The 23,531-nt window shown below is 43.0% G+C and overlaps 1 protein-coding gene across 2 annotated transcripts in view; it reads right to left on the bottom strand.

Annotated features, from left to right (window-relative positions):
• fbn1 (fibrillin 1) overlaps positions 1-23,531 on the bottom strand; it is a 76,605-nt gene that overhangs the window by 46,326 nt on the left and 6,748 nt on the right. For both annotated transcript variants that reach the window (XM_073464724.1, XM_073464725.1), the window contains 17 exons: positions 23,264-23,362; positions 22,336-22,431; positions 20,683-20,778; positions 12,663-12,860; positions 11,577-11,702; positions 9,348-9,473; positions 8,073-8,225; positions 7,707-7,970; positions 6,460-6,612; positions 6,255-6,374; positions 6,036-6,161; positions 4,743-4,865; positions 3,557-3,679; positions 1,520-1,672; positions 976-1,029; positions 281-406; positions 57-182 (listed from right to left, as the gene is read on the bottom strand). In XM_073464724.1, the coding sequence (XP_073320825.1) occupies positions 57-182; positions 281-406; positions 976-1,029; positions 1,520-1,672; positions 3,557-3,679; positions 4,743-4,865; positions 6,036-6,161; positions 6,255-6,374; positions 6,460-6,612; positions 7,707-7,970; positions 8,073-8,225; positions 9,348-9,473; positions 11,577-11,702; positions 12,663-12,860; positions 20,683-20,778; positions 22,336-22,431; positions 23,264-23,362 (2,262 nt within the window). The remainder of the gene's footprint in view (positions 1-56; positions 183-280; positions 407-975; positions 1,030-1,519; positions 1,673-3,556; positions 3,680-4,742; positions 4,866-6,035; positions 6,162-6,254; positions 6,375-6,459; positions 6,613-7,706; positions 7,971-8,072; positions 8,226-9,347; positions 9,474-11,576; positions 11,703-12,662; positions 12,861-20,682; positions 20,779-22,335; positions 22,432-23,263; positions 23,363-23,531) is intronic.

The following is a 23,531-nucleotide window of genomic DNA, read 5'->3' as shown; positions in this document are numbered from 1 at the left end:
TACATGCAGTGATGAGGTGACATTGTACTGTTCCACAGGATGAACGAGTCTCTGACCTTGGCAGATATCAGCCTCAGGATCAAAGACGTATCCTTTGGGACACTGACAGGTGAAGCTGCCTGGTGTGTTCCTGCACAGACCGTTATCACACAGCATCCTGTTCATCAGACACTCATCGATATCTGAGGAAAAACACATACAGAGAGGCGTGATGACTTTCTTCACACTGGCTTTTGAAATGAGGGCAGAATAGTTTCATTCAAGTGAGCCGTTAACCTACCGATACAGTTTTTGCCTGTCAGGTCGACCTCAAAGCCTTCATTGCAGGTGCACTTATATGTTCTCAACATGTTCTCACACACCCCATTCTGGCAGATGTCAGGGTCGAGGGCGCATTCGTTGATATCTGAGAAGGCAAAGAACAACCTGTTGAACACCACAGCAGGAACAAAACCTGAAGCAATAACCACAGTTTTAAAGTCCCCTCCGCTCAAAAATGTGTTTTTATTCTTGTTCCTACTGTTGAATCTTTGAGCTTCACTGTGTAGAAAGATTTACATGCAGAGTTTGACACTTGAAGGCTGTTTTCACATTCATTGTTGAAAGTATAAATTTTCTCTGAGCTCATTGAAAATCTGATTTTAAGAGGCGGGTCTATGAGCGTGATTTGTGACATCACAAAAAGTTTGCAAGTTTGGAAGTGTGAAGTTGAAACTTGAAGTTTCCAGTGCACAAACATTGATAATAGACTTTAGAGTGAAGTAGAAGATGTCTTGTGTCCAGCAGTTAAACTTATATAAAATAAAAAAAATAAAATATTACCATTTTCATATATTCTGGAATTTTTAATGAGGGGAAAGAAGTAGGTCCCATTTTGAGGATTTCAATGTTGTAATTATACTTTTTTTCTGCAAAATCATGTCAGACACACAGAGAATATCAATGAAACACACACGATGATCTTGCGTTCGTTACCTCTTCCGTCGCCAGTTATGCCGCCACCGTTGGGGCACAGAGCCAAGAACTCAGCTGCAACAAAACACACAAGCAGCAGAGTTGGGTTGATAAAAAGGAAGAAATAACAGAGAAAATGTCACATTTGCCAAAATCCCAGATATCTCAAAGCAAAACATTTAATACCATGTAATTATCCATTTCCATGCTTTGTCATTTGGCCCTGATGTATATAAAACCGCCTCCTTAATGTGGTGCAGCTCTGGCGTCTTTTGATTTAGAAACTTTAATTGGCAGGACTAATGAGAAGTGACTTTATGGCGTGTGTGTGTTTGTGCATGCGTGTCAATGTATCCTAACTGTGGGCTTTTGTCAAACAACTTCTTAACAATTATTCTGCCATTTATGAAATCAGAGATGTTATTTCAGAGAAAACAAAACATTCTATCAGGTCATCCTGACTTTGACAGGTGTGTTTTGAATTAAACTCAAGCTGTGTGTGTGTGTCAGGCAGCAGGAGGTGGCTCCATATGTGTAAAGGGTGGAGTGATTTGAATATCCGTACCAGAGCTTTGTGGTGGGCAGGGTTGGCAGGGCTCTCCGTAGGCGTACTCGTTGCTGGCACAGCAGCACTCTGACTTGGTCACAGCTCCAAATAAAGGCCTAACACACTGCCCTCGCTTGTAGCCACCATAACACGAACTGCGCATATGTGTGTCTGTTTGGGACAAAACAAGGCAGACGGAGTGTATGAGAAACAGAGATGAGAGACCTGGAAAGAGGCTAGAGGCAGAAAGAGAGAGAGAAAGGGAGGCGAGAGTCCGTGGCTCCAATAAACAACAACACTGGCAAAACAAATGGCTGTTCTCCCTCCATAATATCCAGGGATTTGAGGCATTCTCCTGCGCTGATATCATCCTGACGAAAACTCACCCAGACCGAACAACAGCATTTCAACACTTCTCCCGCACAATACACAAAGAAAGGTCATTTGGGGGAATGTAGGAATGTTGAAAATAAAGGCATAAACAGATCTGCTCTCCATGTGCCGGTCCAGGGGGATGAGGGCAGGAAAATATTTATCAGTACTGATCACCGCATGCTCATTAATGGGAGAGAACATGTGGTTGCAACAGGTTAACAGGATAAGCTGTTGGTAAAGTTTATTACAACGTGATTCAGTTTCTCACTGAACTGGAAAATATTTGTGTTGTGGTTACTCTGGTTTAACTGTGCGGACAGTTGTGAGAATAATCCTTAAAAGTATGCTCGCTCTTCAGTCGCTTAGAAAAGTGAGCCAAACATTTTGACAAAAGCGTCATGCAATCATTGTTGAATACAAATATGCAAGCCTTCACTAGAAACCTAAGCATAAAAAATAAAACTGAAAAAGTTTATTTGAAACTGCTCTGTACAGTATTAGTGAACTTCAGCCAGATTCAAACAGGCGGGCACATTCTGGATACAAAAAAAGGGTATTTAAGTAGCTTTCAGTAATCCCTGAAACCAAAAATGCATGACTGTCTAGCTACCTTCACCTTAAATGTACTACAAGGGACTTTTAACACCTGATGAAACAGCCTTAATGTAATACTGATGCCTCTATATGACCTACATAAGGAAACAAGACCGACAGCAAAAAGATTGACTATTTCTATAAAGTTATTCTACATGCCTGTCACCGGGTCGGATTCTGAAAATTAAAACTATTGTTTTTGACAGAGTGAGTTGAGGAGTCTCACAGCCTGAGGAAAGAAGCTGCTTTGTAGTCTGGTGGTACGGAAGTAGATACTCCTGTATCGCCAGATGGCAGCAGAGCAACTAGCTGCTTAACGTAACATTTTATGTTAGCCATGTACCGAGCTATATCTTGCACTTGGCTTACTTTTATGAAGACATAACATTACTAGGAAATGTTGATTACAAAATTACTACTGCCAAGCAACCAAATCTATTCGCTGTATGTTACCTAGGGAGCTTACAAGTTTTGAACAGGTTATGAAACAGTTTCAATTCAATACTGATCCTTCTATATGAACTACATAAGCAAATGAGAAATTTGGTGAGAAGACGGGCTATTTCTGTGTAATTATTATAGTTATTCTTAATGCCTGTCACAGGGTCGGATTCTGACTTGTCTGGGTTTGATAAGTCCGTAAATGAAAACTATTCTTTGTATGACAGAGTGCTGAGGATGAGTTGAGGAGTCTCATGGCCTGAGAAAAGAAGCTGCTCTGCAGTCTGGTGGTACGGCACCAAAACAAAGTTAACTCTCTTTCAACCTTATCATCTTTTGTCCAAAGGGGCTGTCAAAATCAACAAGACATAAAAGTTCCTTGTAGTAGCTTTAAAAAAAGAAAAATAGTATTAAAAATAAGTTAGCCAGATCAAGACCTTTTCAGCAGGAGGCAGTGGTGCTCATACTGATTTTGTCCAAAGGGGCCGCCAGAATCAACAGAAAATGAAAGTTCCTTGTAGCTGCTTTAAGAGCGTGTTGATTTTGAACTGAAACTGGTGTGAGATTACAGTTTGAACCAAACTGTTCAAACATAGAACCAAAATGAGCACATGAACCATTCCTGGAAACAAAACATTTACTCACCAACACAGACGCGTCCATCCAGGCCCACTGCCATCCCGGCCATACACTCACAGCGGAAGGATCCCTCTGTGTTGACGCAGTGGCCGTTCATACACATGCCTGGAGTCTCACACTCATCGATATCTAGAAACAGATACAGAAACAAAATTTCTTTAAACACTTCTCTTCACATAATGACTGGTACGAATCTATTAAAATAAACCAATTTCCTGTTGAAGCTGTGGTTAGTGAAGTCCTCTGGTACTTGAGTCATTAAAAAATGCAGCCGGAGCTACAGCACAGCTTCAACCAAGGAAACATTCTTTTCCTTCCCCTTGATCCCATCAGCGTATTACAATAATTATCATAATGAGCGTAAACAATGATATGGCATGCACACGTAAGTGTGTGTTTATGTGTGTGTGTTCTGTCTGGCTGTGTTGGGGGACAGACAGAGAGATGATGAGGCCCCGGGGCCCCTTCAGACTACACATCTCATTAATGAGTGCATACATCAGCACACTTCACCCACACCCTGCTCTCCTGTTTATTTATTCTGCTCCGACTTAACCAGGTCAGTGTCTCCGAGATCAGACGTCTGTATGCGAAGCCATGTGGAGAAAGATGGCTGCAGGTTACACGCTGAAAAGACGGCTCTGTACTTGTTGGTTTTTGGTTTACCCCTCAGAACCCCGTGCAGTTTCTGGCCGTTTATTACTCCTGCCACATTTTTAAGCACTGTGGACTCGTTTTTCAGTCCTGCACCTCTATGAAAACAGCACAATCGTGGCTAAAAGTAGGAAGACCTAAATAAAGCTTTATAATGCCATAAAGTATGAAAAAAGACAGACACAAGTTGAATAATTTACATTAATTAAAATCCTGATTGATTTCCATACAGCATCTCATGGTGGTTGATCTCTCTTCTCTTTGCACTGAACAAGTTTAGGGAAGGCCGTCTGCTAGAATTTCAAAACAGGCGGGCCCCAAATATGTCCAGCTGGCCTGCCAGGATGCTGAGGGATTTTTCCAAGGTTTTTAGGGGGATTTTTGGCTTGTGAGACTCACATAATAGAACCACTAACATGACAGGGAGGTAGCCACCTTCATTCCGAGCCCAAAAACCAAAAGAACAATTGACTTGAAATATATGGTTGTGGTGTGGAGGCGTGATTTTGACGATCTGTGGGCTTTCTGACAAACACACCTACACACATGCGTCCACTGGTGTCCAGCAGGTATCCAGGTTTACAGATGCATTTGAAGCTGCCGTCTTCATTGATACACAGTCCATTGAGGCACATGTTCCTGATCAGACACTCGTCCTGGTCTGTGGGGAACAGAGAGACATTGATAGACTCATAGCAGTGCATTTAGACATGAAGATGACATGGTTTAAGGCACAAACTGGTGGTTTTGCTTGGATCAGCCCATTAACAATATCATATATTTTATAGTATCACAAAATAGATATAAACGACATTTCACTTCACATTCTGCCTTGACTTTCAGATTGTTAAAGAGCTTGAGGTTAAACAATGCAGTGTCAAGCAAAGAATATTTTCAAAACCCTCCTTGGCGCACTCAAGGACACTCAAACATTGGAGAATTGATAGTTTGCACTGGCGAGCCACATATGCTGTCAGAAAATCAAGTCCAGAAGACAAACACGAAGCAAACACAGGAGTCAGGAAATTTTGGACTAGGAGTGTTGCTTTTGAGCAGCCAACTCTTTCATTTTGGGTCTTGGAGCATTCCTGAGCAGAACAACAAGAGCAAATTTCAATACAATCCTCACCTAAAACGTCAATAATGTAATTTGACGAGAGAAGATATAAGGGAACACTCGATCAGAACTAGCGTTTAAAGCTGTTCCGAGCTGTCACACTGAAAGACGGTGAAAAGACGGTCGTGATAGAACGGGGGCCACGTTTTCAGAAAATCTGTCCTGGAAGATATTAGTGTTGCAGTCAGTTGCTCGCATGAAAAATGACAAAAAGAGAGCTAAGACAGAGGAGTTCAAACCCTGGCCTTCCTTTCTTTTTCTTTTTTATCTCGGCACTGTGTGAATGTCATAGTGTCAGTTTCAGAAAGTTTCAGACTACAGGCCACTTAATGCTGGCAAGTCCCTGTGATAGATTACCTGCCTAAAGCAAGATTTTAAGACTTTAGCAAACTAAAACAAATGGAAAGAAATGGGTGCCTGCAAGGTAAGAAGAAATATTAATAACATGGAGTCCTTTGGAAAAAAAGGTTGGTTGTAATATAAAATGTACATTTCTGTCGTTAATGGGCTGAAACACACAAAACCACCAGAATGATCATTTAAAATGTGTTCTATTACTGCACACGCTTCCAAGAGGCATTGGTATTAAATCACCACCTCCAACAGATCCACGGTCCATTAAACATAAACATTACACATACTGTGGTTATTACAGAAAACTACACTTTTAAAATGTCTCTACTCCATAAATGCAGATGTCAGAACTTGACAGACCTTGACAGTTTTTGCCATCTGCTGAAATCTCAAATCCAGCGTTGCAGACACAGTGGAAGCTTCCTTCAGTGTTCACACAGCGCCCGTTGTTGCAGATACGACCATTGGCAACACACTCATCCAGATCTGGCACAAACAGACAGCACAGTAAACACATACGTCCTCTTAAAATATGCGCGTACATACAGTATGTGTGTCCGCTGTGTGTTTATGTGTAACCTCTGCACTCTGTCCTGGTTGAAGTTGTCTGGAATCCAACAGGACACTGACAGATGTACGACCCAGGCGTGTTCACACATTCTCCATGTGCACACGGGTTTCTCTCACATTCATCATCATCTAGGGAACAAACGTAAAGCTCATGAACCTTCTTCACCTTCATGTACCTGCAGCTAAGTGCTCAAGAAACTCGTAAGAAACTTACCGATGCACTCTCCTCTTCCGTCCAACCTGAAGCCCATGTTGCACTCACAGCGATATCCAATCCCTGGCATGGGGATACATCTGCCGTTCAGGCAGAGGTTGCGGTAGGCCTGGCACATGTTGGTGATGTTCCGGGTTTGGATAACAAAGGGACCTGAAGGAAACATTCACACATCTATGGATCATAATATGGCTAGTGATTTTTCACCAGCATCTGTTTCATTTTTTTGTTCTTTTGTGGTCTTAATTTACCATACACAACAGAAATGTTACATACAGCATGACCCAACAAAGCAGCATTGCCAGACAGTGTATACATACTTTAAGAAGCCTAAATTCTGCCAATCTACCTTTTACTAAAAGTTCCAGAGGAAATGTTACTGCAGGAGATTTTGCACTTGGCTAATTAAAGTCTTGACATGGTCTGGTCTGCAAACAGACTTTACAGAGAAACAAGCAGCCCTGCGTCAGTGCACAATTAAGGTCTTAGTCAAAGCTTTCCATCAGTGACATGTAGCTCGTTAGCTGCAGGGTGTGGGTTGCGATTGCTCAAAACGGGGATTTTGAAGATGGCAACACAAGATGAGTGGGAGGTCGATCACCCGACATCCTGTGAGTAAAACCAGAAAATATGAGTTTTATGCTGTATATGCACGTCAGGTCTGACGATGTGTCATTTTATGAGCGTGAACCGCCATGACGTCACCCTGTGGTTTATTACTACTGTACTGTAGCCTTGGCTTTGGAATTAAGGTTCACCATTTTGGTTTTGGAGCCAGAAATGACCATATTTAGACAGAAGTTGGATCTGGGGAGGACATCCTGATGGATCCTGGATCTGACTGAGAACCCAAGGACTCCTCGTGTCAATCACAGGGTAGCTGGACCTAAACCATACCTTTGCTTTATTGGGTATTTTACTCAAAATGGGACCATAATTTATAAAAATGAACATCATGCTGTATTGAAGAAGACTTGACACTAAAGATTGACACCATAAACTCATCAGGAAACTGTTTACTGATGTTTTAAATCAAGTGAGAAGTAGGGTCATTTTCTCATAAGCTTACATACAATCACACTTCTTTTTGAAACCAGTGGAGTTGCCCCCTGCTGGCTACTGAAAAGAATGAACTTACATATTGATTTTACTTTTCAGACCCACAAACTCATTTTCGTTCATATTTTATAGTTCATTGTGTGAATGTGAACCAAACACAAGCAGGAAGCAGGAAGCAGGAAGCGTACCTGGCGGAGGAGGCTGTATAGGTAGTTGTCCTGGAATTTGTCCTGGATGTATGGGGATCTGTACTGGAACTTGGCCTGGACCCTGACCGGGTATTTGGCCAGGGCCTGGAACCTGGATGGGAATTTGACCAGGGATCACTCCAGGAACTTGCCCAGGAGTATGACCAGGATATGGAACCGGGTAGATGCCAGGTATGTCAGGGGCCCCTGGGATACGGCCGCCATTCCCATCAGGTATCTGGACGCACAGTTTCTGGTACTCTTCTAAAATGAGCACATGTGAAAAACAGCAGGAGGTTAGCTCTGTGTTGAGATACATCGATGAGAACAAGAAATTTAAAGCCGTGAGATGGTGAGTGACCCCACCTGTTCCACGAATGGGGCACATTTCAGGAGTGGACCCATCAGACCAGCAGCGTCCGCTATCACAGCAGCATTGCATTTTGGTCAACAGCTGCGAGTTTTGGTTGGCGCAGCGCCCGTTCAGCAGGCTAGCATAGCAGTACCCACCACGAGCATCTGTGGGAAACAGCACAGTATGAAGTCTGTTAAAGTAACCGTGCTGTATGAAATATGGTATGCATTGTCTGCATGTTGAGCTAATTGGCAGGAGTACAATCAAAAAGTAGTCGACGTTGCTTCAGATTTTCCATCATTTGGAAGAAGGAAGCCACTTCTAATAGTCATCACTTCCTATTCATGAGAACCTTTCCTACATCCTGCAGGTTTTTGGCACTGTGCACCAGCATGACTAACCTCTTAACATAAATATATCATGTCTTGTTTTACACCCAGCCCATCCAGCGTATTCACATGGAGAGACTGACACTACTGGTTGGTTGGTTGAGCTCGACAAGATCTCAGGCAAGCGTAGAGTTGGTTGGAGGCCCTTAAGGGGCCGGAGTTGATGTTAATACTGGAGTGTTGCTGCATGGGAAACAGACTAAAATGTTTGGCGCAATCGTCTTCTGGAGCAAGAAACTCAGACATTCCTTCCTCACAAACATCCTCTCCTCGGGGGGTAATGTGAGCGTGTGTTTGCATATGTTTGTGTGGATGCATGTGCGTATGCATGCACGTTTGAGTGTGTGCGTGTACATCTGATGGACTATTCCGCCCCAAATTCCTCCCTTGTCTGTTCTGGGTCAAATTGGGCTGAACTTGCGAGCTTTACTGGCTTCACTGGTGATGGTGTGTATGTGAATACACAAACTGTTATCAACTTCCCAGGATGTCGACTGTTCAGTGACACAGATGCACACACTTAACTGTTCACAGGCACACACACACACACTTAACTTCTTGCAGCAATGATGTCAGAAAACAAACTCTCCTGAGTACAAGAGGAGTTAACTTCACTTCTCTCATCATGGTCCCTCCTCAGTTTAAAGAGAATATAGCTCATTGTTGTGGAACTAGAAACAAGCAAGTGACTACTGACCTAAATTCTACCAGCTGGAACGTTGGACGGATTTCAATTCTTTCCGCTCTCAGTGGAAAAAGGAAAGAGAATGAGGCGGCACCTTCTTCGCTCAGCTGCTTCGTCTCATATTTTATCTATCCTAGTACCAATGAACCTGAGCAAATACAATGAAGTCGATTGTCTTGTCTTTTGGAGAGGTGTGTGACAGTCGTACCCACCTATACACCTGGATCCGTCCACAGAGGTGTAGTATCCCTGGGGACACTTGCAGAAGTAGCTGCCAGCAGTATTAGAGCATTCACCTACACCGCAGAGACCTGCTATGTTTGAACACTCGTCCAGATCTATGGAGAGGAGAGGAGAGGAGAGGAGAGGAGAGGAGAGGAGAGGAGAGGAGAGGAGAGGAGAGGAGAGGAGAGGAGAGGAGAAAACAACAAAAAGTATCAAGTATATAAGATTTTAGAGTGCTTGTGTTTTTTCTATGTCACTTAAAACTGCATAGTCAATGAAAGGAATTAAACTGAACTTGAAATGCCTTCAAGAGTGACTGGAGCACATGTTGGCAGTGACAATGGAAATAAGGCATTGTCACAGGATATTAAATCCAGGGGCCTCTGTAGCTGCTCTTCTGTTCGCACCGTTAACCACCAAGTGCATATCACCATGCACAAAGAAATACACTGTAACTTAGACCCGTTTGAAACGTCTCTTTTACACAGTCCAGAACTTTTCCGGCAATTATTTCTGGGCATAAAATAGCACATTTTTTACTCTGCAAATGAGAGGCACGAAACGCTGCTCAGTCTGTTTCACCAGCTTTGGACTTGGTCTGGAAATTGTCACATTCGTGGCTTAATGAGCCAATATTTTCTCACAGGCTAACTGTAGGTCTTTATTAGTGGGAGAACAGAAGTGATGCAGAGAGAAAGAAAGATTTTATTCAAGATCAGTCAGCCAGAAACATAAAAAATATTGGGAGTCTCCCAGTGGCCACAACTATAAAGTAAGACAAGCCTGTGATTGGACACCTCTGTAAGCCACTCAGAGGTTGATAATTAGGATGTAGCTGAGATAAAAATGTCTTTGGAGTGGACATAAGCTTAACTGACTGTCTCTCCATTCATATTATGCATCGACATACCTGGCCGAGAAGCTGTGTGGAAGGTCCAGTGTGCGTGATTTGGAGGGATTCAGGGACCATAATGAAATATAATATTGGCAGAAATGGAGTGTAATATTCATCATTATTCTTTCATGAGTGTATAATCACCTAAAAGTATGAATCATTGAGTTTTTGTTACCTTAGTACGAGCCTTTTATATCTACAGAGGGAGAGGGTCTCCTTTCACAGAGGACCCAAAGAACCATGGTGTACTGCCATGTTTTACAGTAGCCCAGAATGGACAAACCAAACAGTGGCTCCAGAGAGGGCCTTTCACATTTTTTAAGTTTTTAGCAGAAAAAATGGGCACTGATCTGATTCCAGTTGGTCGTGATCTGGAACCACACTGCTAGACGCCACTAAATCCTACACACTGGTCCTTTACAGTCTTTTAATTTTAAATGTGTCTGGAGATGAAGACTGATGAATGTGGCTAATCTGAATTTGTCCAGAAATATGCTTTGAAACAGAAAACAAACTTTGTTGTGAGCCATTTCCCTTTAACTGAACTACACTTGCAATCGCAATTAATGGCGACCTAAGTTGAGCTGTAACAGTAGCTAGCTCAGTTAGCTCAGTTAGCTCAGTTAGCTAGCCTTTCGTCCATGAGTAGATGGCATCTGTCCTCTGCACGGTGATATGGTTGTTGGGTCTGTGGATTATCCTGAGTAACCAGGTCATGTTTTCAGGAAAGAGACATTCCTGTTGAGTTTTTCAAATATATGTTTTGGGGGGAATTTTGAGCACCACAAGCCAACATACATTTACAAACATTAGCTAGCATTAGTCACCATAAGCTCTTACCAGACCAAGTGAGGCAGTAAGAGCAAAAACCCTCTAGCTGTTTTGATTTGAGTTTTCTTCCTCATGAACTCTCTTTTCATTTGTCGAGTTAAAATGCGCTATTTCTTCTTTAAAAGTTACATAGCCTCACTTTAACAGCGACAGAATAACCACAAGACGCAGCATTTATTTCAAGACTCGCAATTAAGTGTGAAACAGGATTACTGAGAGAAAGCAGAGCGTCACTTCGGTTTAATTAAACATATTTCAGGGGAAGGGCAGAGTGTCTTATGTGTGGTCTTTCCCCACAGAGTAATAATCGGAAAACCACAACTGAGGTGAAGTTAACCACAACTAGATGGATGTGGCTCTTAACTCTACTTTCACATTGTTAATTAGGAACTTTGAAAATAATCTTTTGAGTCTACTCTGTCATTCAAGCTAACACTGAAAGTCAGACACTTCACAGGTTTAATGTGACGGCTGCTAGCTTGATTCTTACCTTCACATTTCTGTGAGACCTCGTTGAACTTGTGCCCAGCGGGGCATTTACATTCAAAGGATCCCACTGTGTTGATACAGTTTCCTCCTTGACAGATGCCAGGGATGGCCTGGCACTCATCCACATCTGTACATACACAGCATACAATTAATACACACTCTAACACACACAAGAATACACACACAGGCACATTGATTAATTTAATCTACAAAACAAGAGAAATGACAGAAATGGTCAAATAAACCTACAATATGGGCAGTTTACACACACACTCATACACAGACTAGTATAACACACAAATCTGCACACGCCTGTATGTGCATGGATTGAGATTGGGTCTGTTTTAATAGTCTGGCTCTGACTTTCCTGCGATTAACAGAGTGACAAGGGAGAAGAGAAAGAGAGAGAGGAATGTCTCCTGCAGGAGGAACAGAAATCGAGGCCAAGTCAACTAAGAATGAGATAGAAAGAGGGAGGAAAATCCAGAAAGGTCTGCAGTCAAACTGACGCTTACAGTTAAAAACTGACTTTGTGAGTCACATTGGTGATTAAATTCAATTCATTTCATGGATCTGACAGATTAAAACGTAGGTCTCAGGCTGAAAACCTCCAGGAGGCTGTGACCTGATGCAGTCCCAGAGTACTCCATGTTCCTCTGGGCCCTGGCTCAGGTCCGCCTCCCCTGCAGAGGTTCTGATGTTGTTGGGTCTGGAGCAGGCGGGCAGAGGGCCGTCTTACCAGAAATGAGCTCTCCCACGTGGCAACGCCACTGACCCGTGTTACTGACTCTGACAGTCCCGCCACAGCGGGTGTCTGCGGGCATTCCATACACATGTGGGAGGCACTGCCACCCGACCCAATTTAACCCAATTAGAACTAATCCCCTGCAGAGGGGCTGATGGGTAGAGATGAGGGGATGACAGAGGGAGAGGGGTGAAGCCAGACGAGGAGGGAGAAGGAGTTAAAACGGGCAGAGAGGATAGAAGCAGAAGTTTAATTGAAGACGAAGAGGGGAGGGACAGTGGCAGAGAAAAAACAGAGACAAAAACAGAAAGAGAGACAGAGACGCTGAGAAACAGACTTTACCTTGGCACGCCCCGGTGCGGTGGTTTGGTATGAACCCTCTTCGGCAGGGGTGAGGCTGGGCTGGGCACATCTCACAGGGGTGACCCCACGCCCGTCCCACTGTGGCGCAGCACAAAGTCTTTGTGCACACAATGCCTGTGAGCTGGCCTTGACACATCTGGTTATTCACCGAGGCGAAGCACGGCCCAGTGCGGTAGTCTGCAGAGGCAAAGCAGGAGTACGATTTAGTGAAAACTCCATTTTGTCTCTTTATTTTCAGTAACAACTAGGGCTGAGCGACATGCAAAAAAACAAATGATATGTGATTATTTTAACAGATATTACAATATGGGTCATGATTTTAGAAGCAATGGTATGATGATGATGTGATTCTTGCTGGGGTCTGTACCAAACAAGAAATTTCCCTTACAGCTTGAGAATATCATTTGCTGGCTGGAGCATCTCTGTGGCACTGCTATGCTTGATTTATTTTGCCTTTATCAAAAAAAAACTGCAGCTCTTGGAATCTGGATATTGCACTTGGCCATATTGCAATTTTGATAATATTTCAATAAATCGTGCAGCCTGAGTGCAAACATAATGAAAAACAGTAAAGTTTGATAGCCGGTCGAAAACATAAACAGAGAGAAGAAATCAGAATAAAACGTCTATTAGTCGAGGCATGTGAGATGAAAAAATGCAAAACTGTTAATTTGTGAAACATTTCAACCAAAACTGTGGTAGAGAAAATCCAAACCAACGCTGAGGAGCCTCGAAGCTGAACTCGATTCTGCGAGTGAATAACTGTCTGGCATAGACAAACAGAAACGCTCAAACTGAATGTGATTTTGCATGACGTCTACAACTCACTCACATTATAAGTGATGAAAGTGCTGCAGAGCGGACAGTAACACACTCCATAAAGAATGCATTGTCTGGTCCTGGCATTTTAATCGGCCTGGCTCTCAGGTGCATTGTACGTGTCTGTGTGTGTGTGTTGGAGAAAAGCAGAGATAGGGAAGAGGTCTGGAAAACCTTTTAAAGTTGTGTGGGCGGCTGTGGAGAGTAATAGGCACGAGCTAGAAAAAGTGAGGACACCCAGACGAAGAAAAATCAATCTGGTGAATGTATCATACGATCGTCAGTTTAGTAAAATGGCACATTTACCATGTAGTGTGCTGCTTTTTATTATTTTTCTAGTAATACACAATCTAGGGAATAGGTCATCATCGCGAAGGCCGGCCGAGTCTGACTGACAGGGTGTGTCTATGGAACACAGTGGGTGATTTCCACGCTAGCTTCAGCAGCTTAGAATAAAAACTAAAAAAGCTTATGATAAATATGAGCTCAAGAGTGTGAAGAGAGTCTCTCCATCGAGATTCTTCATCTCTCCTCGCCTTCAAACTGGTTTAAACCTAATTCCCTTGATCCCAATGCTTGCATGCATCTATCCCCACGCTTCATCCTCTCTCCAAACACCACTCCTTAGTTGCAAACTCCCCGCAGATTTAATAAAATCTCAGAATCTTATCAGGTGAATGATTGGAAGATGGTGAAACAGTGATAGGGACAGAGAGAAAGAGAGAGGGGAAAACTCATCCCTCCCAAAAGAATCTGGCCGAGATCCAATGGCAAAAATCATTTCCACATTTCACGGCAGACAACAGACAGCGAGAGGAAAGAGAGAACCCAGTTCCAACAGCGCAGTCGTTTAAAACAAACGAGACATTGTGCGTTTCCCGTGTGGACCGGGGCCCAGCCCAGACCCGTCACGTGCACCACAGCCTCCACGGTCTCTCTGCCTCTGGCACCAGTGCTGTGTGAAACAGAACTGGGTCATCTCTCCTTCTCTTTCCCACTCCCTCCTGCTCCGGCTCTACTGGAGACCAAATGCTTTTGATTCTTAGTCTTCTTCTCCGTCACCCCAGCGTTGGAAAGTAACTAAGTACATTCACTTAAGTACAGTTTTCAGTTACTTGTACTTAACTTGATTTTTTCTGTTATGGGCAACTTAGTTTACAGACTGTATAAAAGAATGGACGTCGCCTCAAGGTCTGAAAAGTGAAGCCAATGTGGAAGTACCTTTAACCTGCTGTCTTCCTAATGGCCAAGCAAGAGGCAACTCCACTTTTTATAGATGCTTATGAGAAAATGACCCTATTTCTCAATTGATTTATGACTTCAGTTAACAGTTTCCAAGTGAGTTCATGGTTTCAATGGGTAGTTTTAAGTCTTCTTCAATACAGTATGGTTTTCATCGACCATATTCCCACAGCTGCCACTTTCCTCTGATGTCACAGTCATGGTGGGAAGCTCAAATGCTGGGAAACAATGTTATGCTGATATGTTCTAGGTTGCAAGTCGACTAAACATAGAAAATCTGACAAATTCTTATCATTTCACAACTTCCTGATTGATAAGCTGATGATGGATAGTGAAAGTTTGGAGGGACATCGGGCGATATTTCAAATAAGAACAACATTGATAACCCATTTGCTAATGCTAGCATTCAACAACTTCCTAGCTTACATTACTGCTTGATCACATCCAGTGCATTTAACTTCCCTTCTGAAATAAATGTGTCCAAGATGTGTGCTAACATTTTAGAATTAATTTAGGTCTTTTCTATTGAATCTTGTAACACTAACAAACAGACAGTCACCTCAGAGGTGGCTGATGCTAATGTTAGCTGTTGCCTAAAGGAAGCTATGGAAGAGACCCTGCAGCCCTCTGCCTGGATTTTCTTATTTTCTCACATTGTTGCTGCTCACGATGCTTTACCAACACAAAATGTGGCTATGTGACGTCCTGGGAATGAGACTCAACAATCAACTATCTTTGTGGTGCATTTAGGAACAGCTGGGACAAATCCTACTGACTCTACCTTTAAGTTTAATAGTCTTTTAATTATATCAATATGATGTGAGCTTCAGTTAGCTTCGCACAGAAATGGCCAGTAGAAATGTCCTTCAGAGGGAAACTTTTTACTTTGATACTTTGAGTACATTTCAGAGCCTGTACTCTATTACTTTTACTTGAGTACAGAAGTTTAAGTATCTGTACATCTACCTGAGTAAAGAATGTGTGTACTTTTACCACCTCTGCCAACCATTCCTTTTAGAAGTTAATGTATCCTTATTTTTTTATCATTCTCAACACGTCCCTTGTGATACTTAAGTAAAACTTTCTGCTGTACTTTTACCTTAGCTCTTTAAACGCAGGACTTGTACTTGCAGTGGAATATTAACAGTGTTGTACTTCTACTTTTAATTAAGTAAAGGATCTAAATAAGTCTTCCACCACTGCTTTCAACAATGTTTAGCTTTAAGACAACAAACTGAGCCAGTTGCCAGGTATCTTCTCTATCTTAAAGCCTAGGTGACATTATATGTACCTTTCCTACAACAACAAAGGATATAGGAAAGGTAATTACAGGAGCTATGGAAAGTTTTTATGTGGCGCCGATATAAGCTGAGTGTAGCAGACTCTGTGAGGAACTCAGGTTCTCTTTTCATTATATTAAGGTTTATGTGTTATTACTGTCGGGCTGCTACACACAATCCATCTGACATTATACCTGCTCATTACAGCTGTAAGTGAAAGAAAGCAAGCACTAAAAACACAACGACCTGCGCATGAAACACAGCAAACACAAGTGCAGCAGTGAAATAGTCAGCTGAGGTAAACAGGGAGAGGCGGACAGCTGTAGGGTGAAAGTGGTGTCATTTCATCTGTCATCTTACTGTCTCTCTGTGAACTGCATACAGCTGGGGGATCCACCCATGTCCTCTACATCTGGGAGCAATCGCACGTGTTCACACACAAACGCACTCAAACACACACACACACACACACAGAATCTCAGCCAGCGTCCCAGCCCCTCATCCGCAGTCTAGCCAGAGATGATCTCAAAACAGACCCAAACTCCCAAAAATGTTGCCCTTGTTTTTGCTTTTACTGCTCTACTTTTGGAAGCATGTTGAATTATTATCATGGCGGCTTGAGTGAACATTCATCTTAACATGGGAGTTTGTTTTGACCTTCATTAGCGAGAGATTTCACGTCGTAGCAGAGGTGAAGTCACTTTGGTGAACACAATAGAAATGTCGGCTCCCTCAGTGATCGGTGAGTTTATGCACAACAACAACCTCGGTGTGAACAGGAGGGAAGCCCGGCGGGAAGTGGGTCAAAAGAGTTTCCTGGATAAACTCCAAAGTGTTTGTACGCACACACACACACACACACACACACACACACACACACACACACACACACACACACACACACACACACACACACACACACACACACACACACACACACCTTTTTCGCATCCGCCCTTCCTCAATCTACCTCTTGCAGATGGTGCTCACAGCATCCTTGCATCCCTTAACATATGTTTAAGATGTGCACATGCAACTGTGTACGCGCATGTTTGTGTGTGTTTCCATGCATGTGTTACGGGGTCTTATATCTGGGTGGGGCCTTCCCTAATGACCCGTCAGCAGATTTCTCCATCCTCCCAGGACTAACAAGTCGAGCACACTCTGAAACACACACATTGAAACACACACACACACACATGGTTATCTTTCTACTGAGGTTTGCATTGGGCTAGAACAGAGCCTGATAGGGGAAAGTCAGTGAAGCATTAAGAGACAAAAGAGCCCCTCAGCTGACTGACCGACTTCCCTGTTGTGCTCTGGCTGCTGACTTATTGACTGTGTAACTCACGTGTTGCCACGTCTCAGTCCAGACTTTCACCACTATCCCAAGTGAGCTCGATGGCGTCACAGCGAAAGCTCGACTTTATTGCTCCGTAGCTAAACGACTCTGCAGCGGGAGCCCTGCTTGCAATCAGCTGCACTGCGGCTGGATCTCACCAATCCCACATTCCAGCCTAAATCACATTTGTAACCAACAAAGAAGATGTTGATGTACCAGGCTGCATTTTCACAGCAGTCAGCTGTGCCTGGTGGTGGGACCACTGCTCAGCAGATTACCAGACACTTTGGCAGCATACGACTCAAAGTCACACAGCTCTGCAGTAGTGATGTGCTCATGTTCAGCCTCCTGATTGCACCGGGATCTTTCCCCATCTGAGAAGAGTCCTGAGAGCAACTACTTCTCCCCTGGTCAGATCACGTGTTTGTGGAAAACCCCGTGTTCTTGCTAATGCGATAAGATCAAGCCGTAATAGGGCACAGTTCTGTAAATTGCATTAAAAACAGTGTGGGGTCATGCATGTGAACATGGATGTGTGCACACATGTACTTTATGCATGTGCTTGTGTTTGTGTGAGAGCACAATGGTTTTTCCCTTGGGAGGTGATGGATCTTAGCCAAGGAAATTCCAGTGAAAGTAACTTAACCCAAAACACCGCTGTATCCATTGGCCTACTTTCTCGACCTCTCTTGGTGCAACTAAATGCAAGATGAAGGACAAAATAACTGATGAATCTACAGGGCTGCAAATACTGATGCTTTTCATTATTGATTAATCTGTTGATAATTGTTTTGGTTAATAATTCAACAAAGCCCTGTAGCCTAACATGACATCTTCAACTAGCTTGTTTAGTCCAACCAACAGTCTAAAACCCAAAGATATGCAATTAACAATGAAAAGAAAAGTCAGCACATCCTCACCTTTCAGAGGACCTAAATAACCTAAATGTCCAATCAATCGTCAATACTGTTGTTGACTTATTATCTGTCAATCAGCTGAGCACTCTATACTGTATTATGCTATACACTAATAGAACAACATTAAATGGATCAACAAATTAAGTGAATAACATTGACCATTTCGTTACATGCAATGTTTTGCTGGGAAACCTCGGGTCACCACCCACCCTAACAGACCAAGTGCACCTCCTCTTGGAAATGCCACTCCCCGATGGCAGTGGCCCTAGCAGGACAATGATGCCTACCACACTGCAAAAACTGCTCAGTAATGACCCATGAAACATGACAAAGAGCTCAAGGCATCAACCTGGACTCCCCAGATCTCAAGCCGATCGAGGATCTGTTGGAGATGCCAGAAGTCTGATCCACAGTGGCGCCACCATGGATCGGATCTGGCTCAGACTTATCGAGGCATTGGAAACAGGACCTCTGGGGGTGTCTTGTGGTGTCTGGCACCAGGGAGTTGGCAGTGGATCCTTTGAATCCTGTGGGTTGTGAGGATGGCACCTCCAAGGATCTGACAGGTCCCACAGATGCTCGATCTGATTGGAAATATGGGAATTTGAAGGCCAGATTGGCAGCATGAGCTCTTTGTCATGTTCCTCAGGCTATAGAGTGGTGTAGTTTGTAGTCCTGAAACCCTCGTCTCAAAGTCAGTGGGTTTTTTAAATTGGTTTTCAGTTAAATGCCTGAAATAAGGTCTGTGGTTACCACAGGCTTAAGATATTTACACGTTTTGTTCTAAGACATAAAAAACACCATTAAATGTCCCACAATTGCTAACAAGTGTCTAAATGAGACTACAGAGATTGTCACGGACATTAAATGTCATCACACCAAACATGGAGACTCATCTACATGATTATCTTGCTGATCAAAACGTGTAAGTATCATAAACTTGTGTTTGCCAAAGAGATTATTTTCGGCAATATTCAAAAATCCCACAGGCTTTTCGTCAAAGGAGTCAGGGCGATGCTAACTTTCTGGTTAACCTACAAAAATACATCATCCCTACACCACTCTATTCCTGAGCAGATTTTTTAGTGTGTCAGGGTGAAATTTCCTGGGGGAGACCACTGACCCCTGCCATCAGGGAGTGCCGTTGCCATGAGGGTTTGGGTGTTGCTGGTCTGCAGCAGGGTTTGGGTGGGTGGTACATGTCAGGTGGCATCCACATGAATGCCAGGAACTTTGCATTGTAACAAGATGATCGATGTTACGCACTCACTTGAATTTGTGTCATTTTTATAACACAAATTCAGCACAACATACTGTGTTAAGATAAATGACTGAAGATGGAAGTTGGTCTCCAAGCAGCTGTTCCCAGGCACACACAAAAACACAAACAGACAATCAATAAAGATCTGCCTGTTTCCACTCATAGAAAGACACTTTCACTAAAGCAGACAAGACTCTACCATTCATGGAGCAGCAGACAGCGAGTGGCCGGATTTAATGCTTGTCATCTCACATAGAAGTTTACATCATTTCTTCAGCAGAAACAATTACCCAAGACACAACAACAGAGAATTTCTGAGAATCCTTGTGTTCCCTGAAAAATATGAATATCTAGAAGACACTGTGAGCTTAATCTGAATCCTTCAACAGTCTCACAAACCCTTGGCCAAGCTCCCGCAGGAAAGAGTGAAAACCAACGTTACAACATGTAGAAGTGTGCCTCAGCAGATAAGACCTGGCACTAACCCACCAGGCAACCAGATAGTATCTTATTACTTGCAGGGTTGAAGAAAACACTGATTTAGACCAAAGGACATATCCTCAGCCAGACCCAACTGACAGGCCTCTGAAGCATGGCCTCGTTAAAAGGGACGTTACTAATTAGGAGCTCTGCTGCCAATCCAAATATTAGCTTTACAAGGTCACCTCTTTGACCTCTTTAGGTCATCACTGCCACAGACCCCCAGCACATACACAAAACATACACGCACGCCTGCATGTGTGCACGTCTCAGTCACAAAGACAGGGCAGACCGCCTTCGGTTTGCGTGTGCTTGTATACTTTGGAGCCACATGTGCCAGAGAGCAACCACAGGAGGTTGGGAGGTCTTCGGTTAACAAACAGCACACATTTAGAGAGACGTTACACTCCCCAGAGCATCGTTTCAGAGCAGATGTGGAAAATAATGGTCACTTCTGAGCTCAAGCTTGACATGCAAATGTTCCACAACAAACCACATTCCTGGAGCGGACGGCATGACGAAGCAGGAATCGTCCACAGTCACAAAAAACAACCGCCATTCAGCATCAGGTTTTCTCCAAAGTAGCACGAGTGGCTTTGAGGACTACTGCTATACAGACAGTGTGATGTAAGGTGAGTGGCATTGCGGCGCTCTTTACCTCTCTCACACTGAGCTCCGGTGAAGCCATAGGTACACACACATCTGTTGGGAGCCACACACCGTCCTCCATTCAGACAGCCATTTTCACAAACCGCTGGGGAAGAAAAGAAAGACAAACAATGACACTGACGTGAGGACACTGCTGTGATTTACAAAAAAATCAAAAGGATATTTCTGGCGTAAACAACTTGGGTTGTGTGTTTGCATTTTCGTCCGTCATTTATATTGGTTACGGTAACATCGCAGTCACTAGATTGACTGCAGAGATCTGGGAACACGATGACATTGCTAAAAAGGAGTCGATGGGGCAAGATGTTCCGTACACTGTGATACGTAGATGTTTACTAGGGTTTCTTTCCAGTTCATATTTGTTTTCTCTTCCACATTTGGGGGTATTTGACCAACTGACTGCTAATGATTCTGGCCCCATCGCACTTCTTTTTTGAAATGTTGCCATGAACACGTCTCAGCAAATAGCTTGGCAAGTACAGAGTTATTACCAATAGGAAGGATGGCCAAAGTGTGATAAGTGTCTACCATAGGGACCGACCGATTGTTTTTGTGAGTGCCAACAACAATACGGATTATTGGTAAATAAGGAGATCATATAACCAATATTTGGAACCAATATACATTTGCAGTAAACATGAAAATCATTGTGTCAAAAACAGTGATCAAATGTAACTTAGACACAACTTTACTTGAGTATTTCCATTTCTGCTTTTTTATACTTCCACTCCACTACATTTTGGAGGCAATTATTGTCCTTTCCACTCCACATGTATTACTTAAGTAATAGTAACTTAAGTAACTAGTTACTTTGCAGATTCCTACCAACTCTCTGTTTTATCTGCCATGAAATTTTGGTAATCATATTTCACTTTTGCCACTTTCACTGCACTTTCACTGCTTGAATTTAGTGGGGTATCCGGCGTATATGCTGGCTGAGAAGCCTTTTAAATGGTGTGCAGATGGAGCCTAATTGGCGCTCCAAATGCACTGCCAGTGTGTTAATGGTGTAGAGCCCAAAGTGAGTACAGAAAGAGGCATCAGAGCTCAAGTAGCATATTTTCAAATTGATTTATTTGATCAGCAATCATACAAAAAGAAAACACTGATCTGTCAATCAGAAAAATATGGATCAAAATATGGATCAGATGAATCAGTCCCTAGTCTACAGACACGCTACTGGTTGTACTTGGGCACAGCCAAGCTATGAGCTAAGTGCTAATGCTAGCATGGCAACGTGCTCTCGATGATGATGTTACCATGCTGATGTTTCACCATTATCAGCATCTTAGTTTAGCCAGTTAGCATGCTAACATTTACTAACAAGCACTAAACACAAGCTTAAAAGGGAAAAATGTGGGGAATTGTAGCTTATCTTTGTCTTCAATAAATCAAAAATGATGTTTTTTAAAAGGTCCAGTATGTGGGATTTAGTGTCATCAGGCCGTGACGTTACAGATCGCCAACTGAACACCCCTTCATTCTCAGGCAATGAAAACACAAGTTTTTAGATGATTATACACAAATTAAAACATAATTATGAATTTTACCATCTTTGCCCCTAAATCCTACACACTGGACCTTTAAAATATGCTGATAGTGTTGAAGTGTGTGACAGTGGTATGTTCAGGATGATCCTTACGTTGACCGCAGTGGTTTCCCACGTAGCCTTTCTGACACAGGCAGTGATCCTCTGCACACGATCCCCCGTTCATACAGCGAATATTACAGTTCTGGACTGTGGGCAGAACAACGCAAACACACACGGACAGAGACGTACACACAGAACAACACTGGGGTTAAAATCAAACATACACGGCATATTAGATTTACAACATAAACAAAATGCACTCTGAACCATGTTTCTTGAAAGTTGTGCTCAAATATATTTTCTTAGAAATTTATGGTCTGCAAACAGATGAGCGCATTGGGCTGAAGCGCTGCGAGCTGCAAGAGAGCAACATGGAAGAGATGTTGACCGTGGACGTCTTCCAAAAAACACACACACCCAAACGACTCACACACACACGCGCAACAACTCACGAGATTGACCGCTTTTTGCAAGAACGTGATTGCAACATATGTCAATTGCTTGGGGCAGTTTCAGGGATGTTTTCAGGAGGTTCTTTGGCTTCGTATCGAGTATTTTTGTACCAGGCTAGTTAGTGCTCATTACTCATGATGAGGAGAAGAAAACTTAAAAAAACAGATGCACAGCGTGGTCTGAAGTCAAAAAATCTGAGCCAATTATAAGCTCTTTAATTTTCATCCTAGAAACTGCATATTTTCTGTCATCTACCATCTGTCATTATTGTTTCTGCATGGTGAAATGTTTTTCTTTAGACTACAGCCCCTTTTTATTCAAAAAATGCAAAGACAGGGGTGTGGTCTAGGCCGTGCTTTCCAAAAAATGTTTCGACATACACTCCTATTAGAATAAATCATACCATTAGCATGTTTATATCTTGGCAAACAGTAACCCCCCATCAATGCACACTTTATAAAATAATCCATCAAGCTGATAACAGCGAGTTCACTGCTTGGGAAATGAGGAGGTGCTGTTTAACAACCTGACTTGGATCCACAGGATGGGGCGATCTGTCCGTTGGGGCAGGTGCACATGTTTGGTCTGGAGCAGAAACCATCTCCACATGAACTCCGGCAGATCGCTGCAAAGAGGAACATGACACTCGGTCAAACAACATAAAAACGTCCTCTGTCAGGTGCAAGATAAAATAACAGTCCAACGCTCGCTTCAAGGCGCCAGGCTTTGTCTTGATTGTGCGTGAGAGAAAATTTATGTTATGTATCTGGTGCTTGTCAGCCTGTCCGCTGGAG

This window comes from Pagrus major, chromosome 4 (assembly GCF_040436345.1).
Source record: "Pagrus major chromosome 4, Pma_NU_1.0".
NCBI lineage: Eukaryota > Metazoa > Chordata > Actinopteri > Spariformes > Sparidae > Pagrus > Pagrus major.
This window is presented reverse-complemented; position numbering and strand designations above follow the sequence as displayed.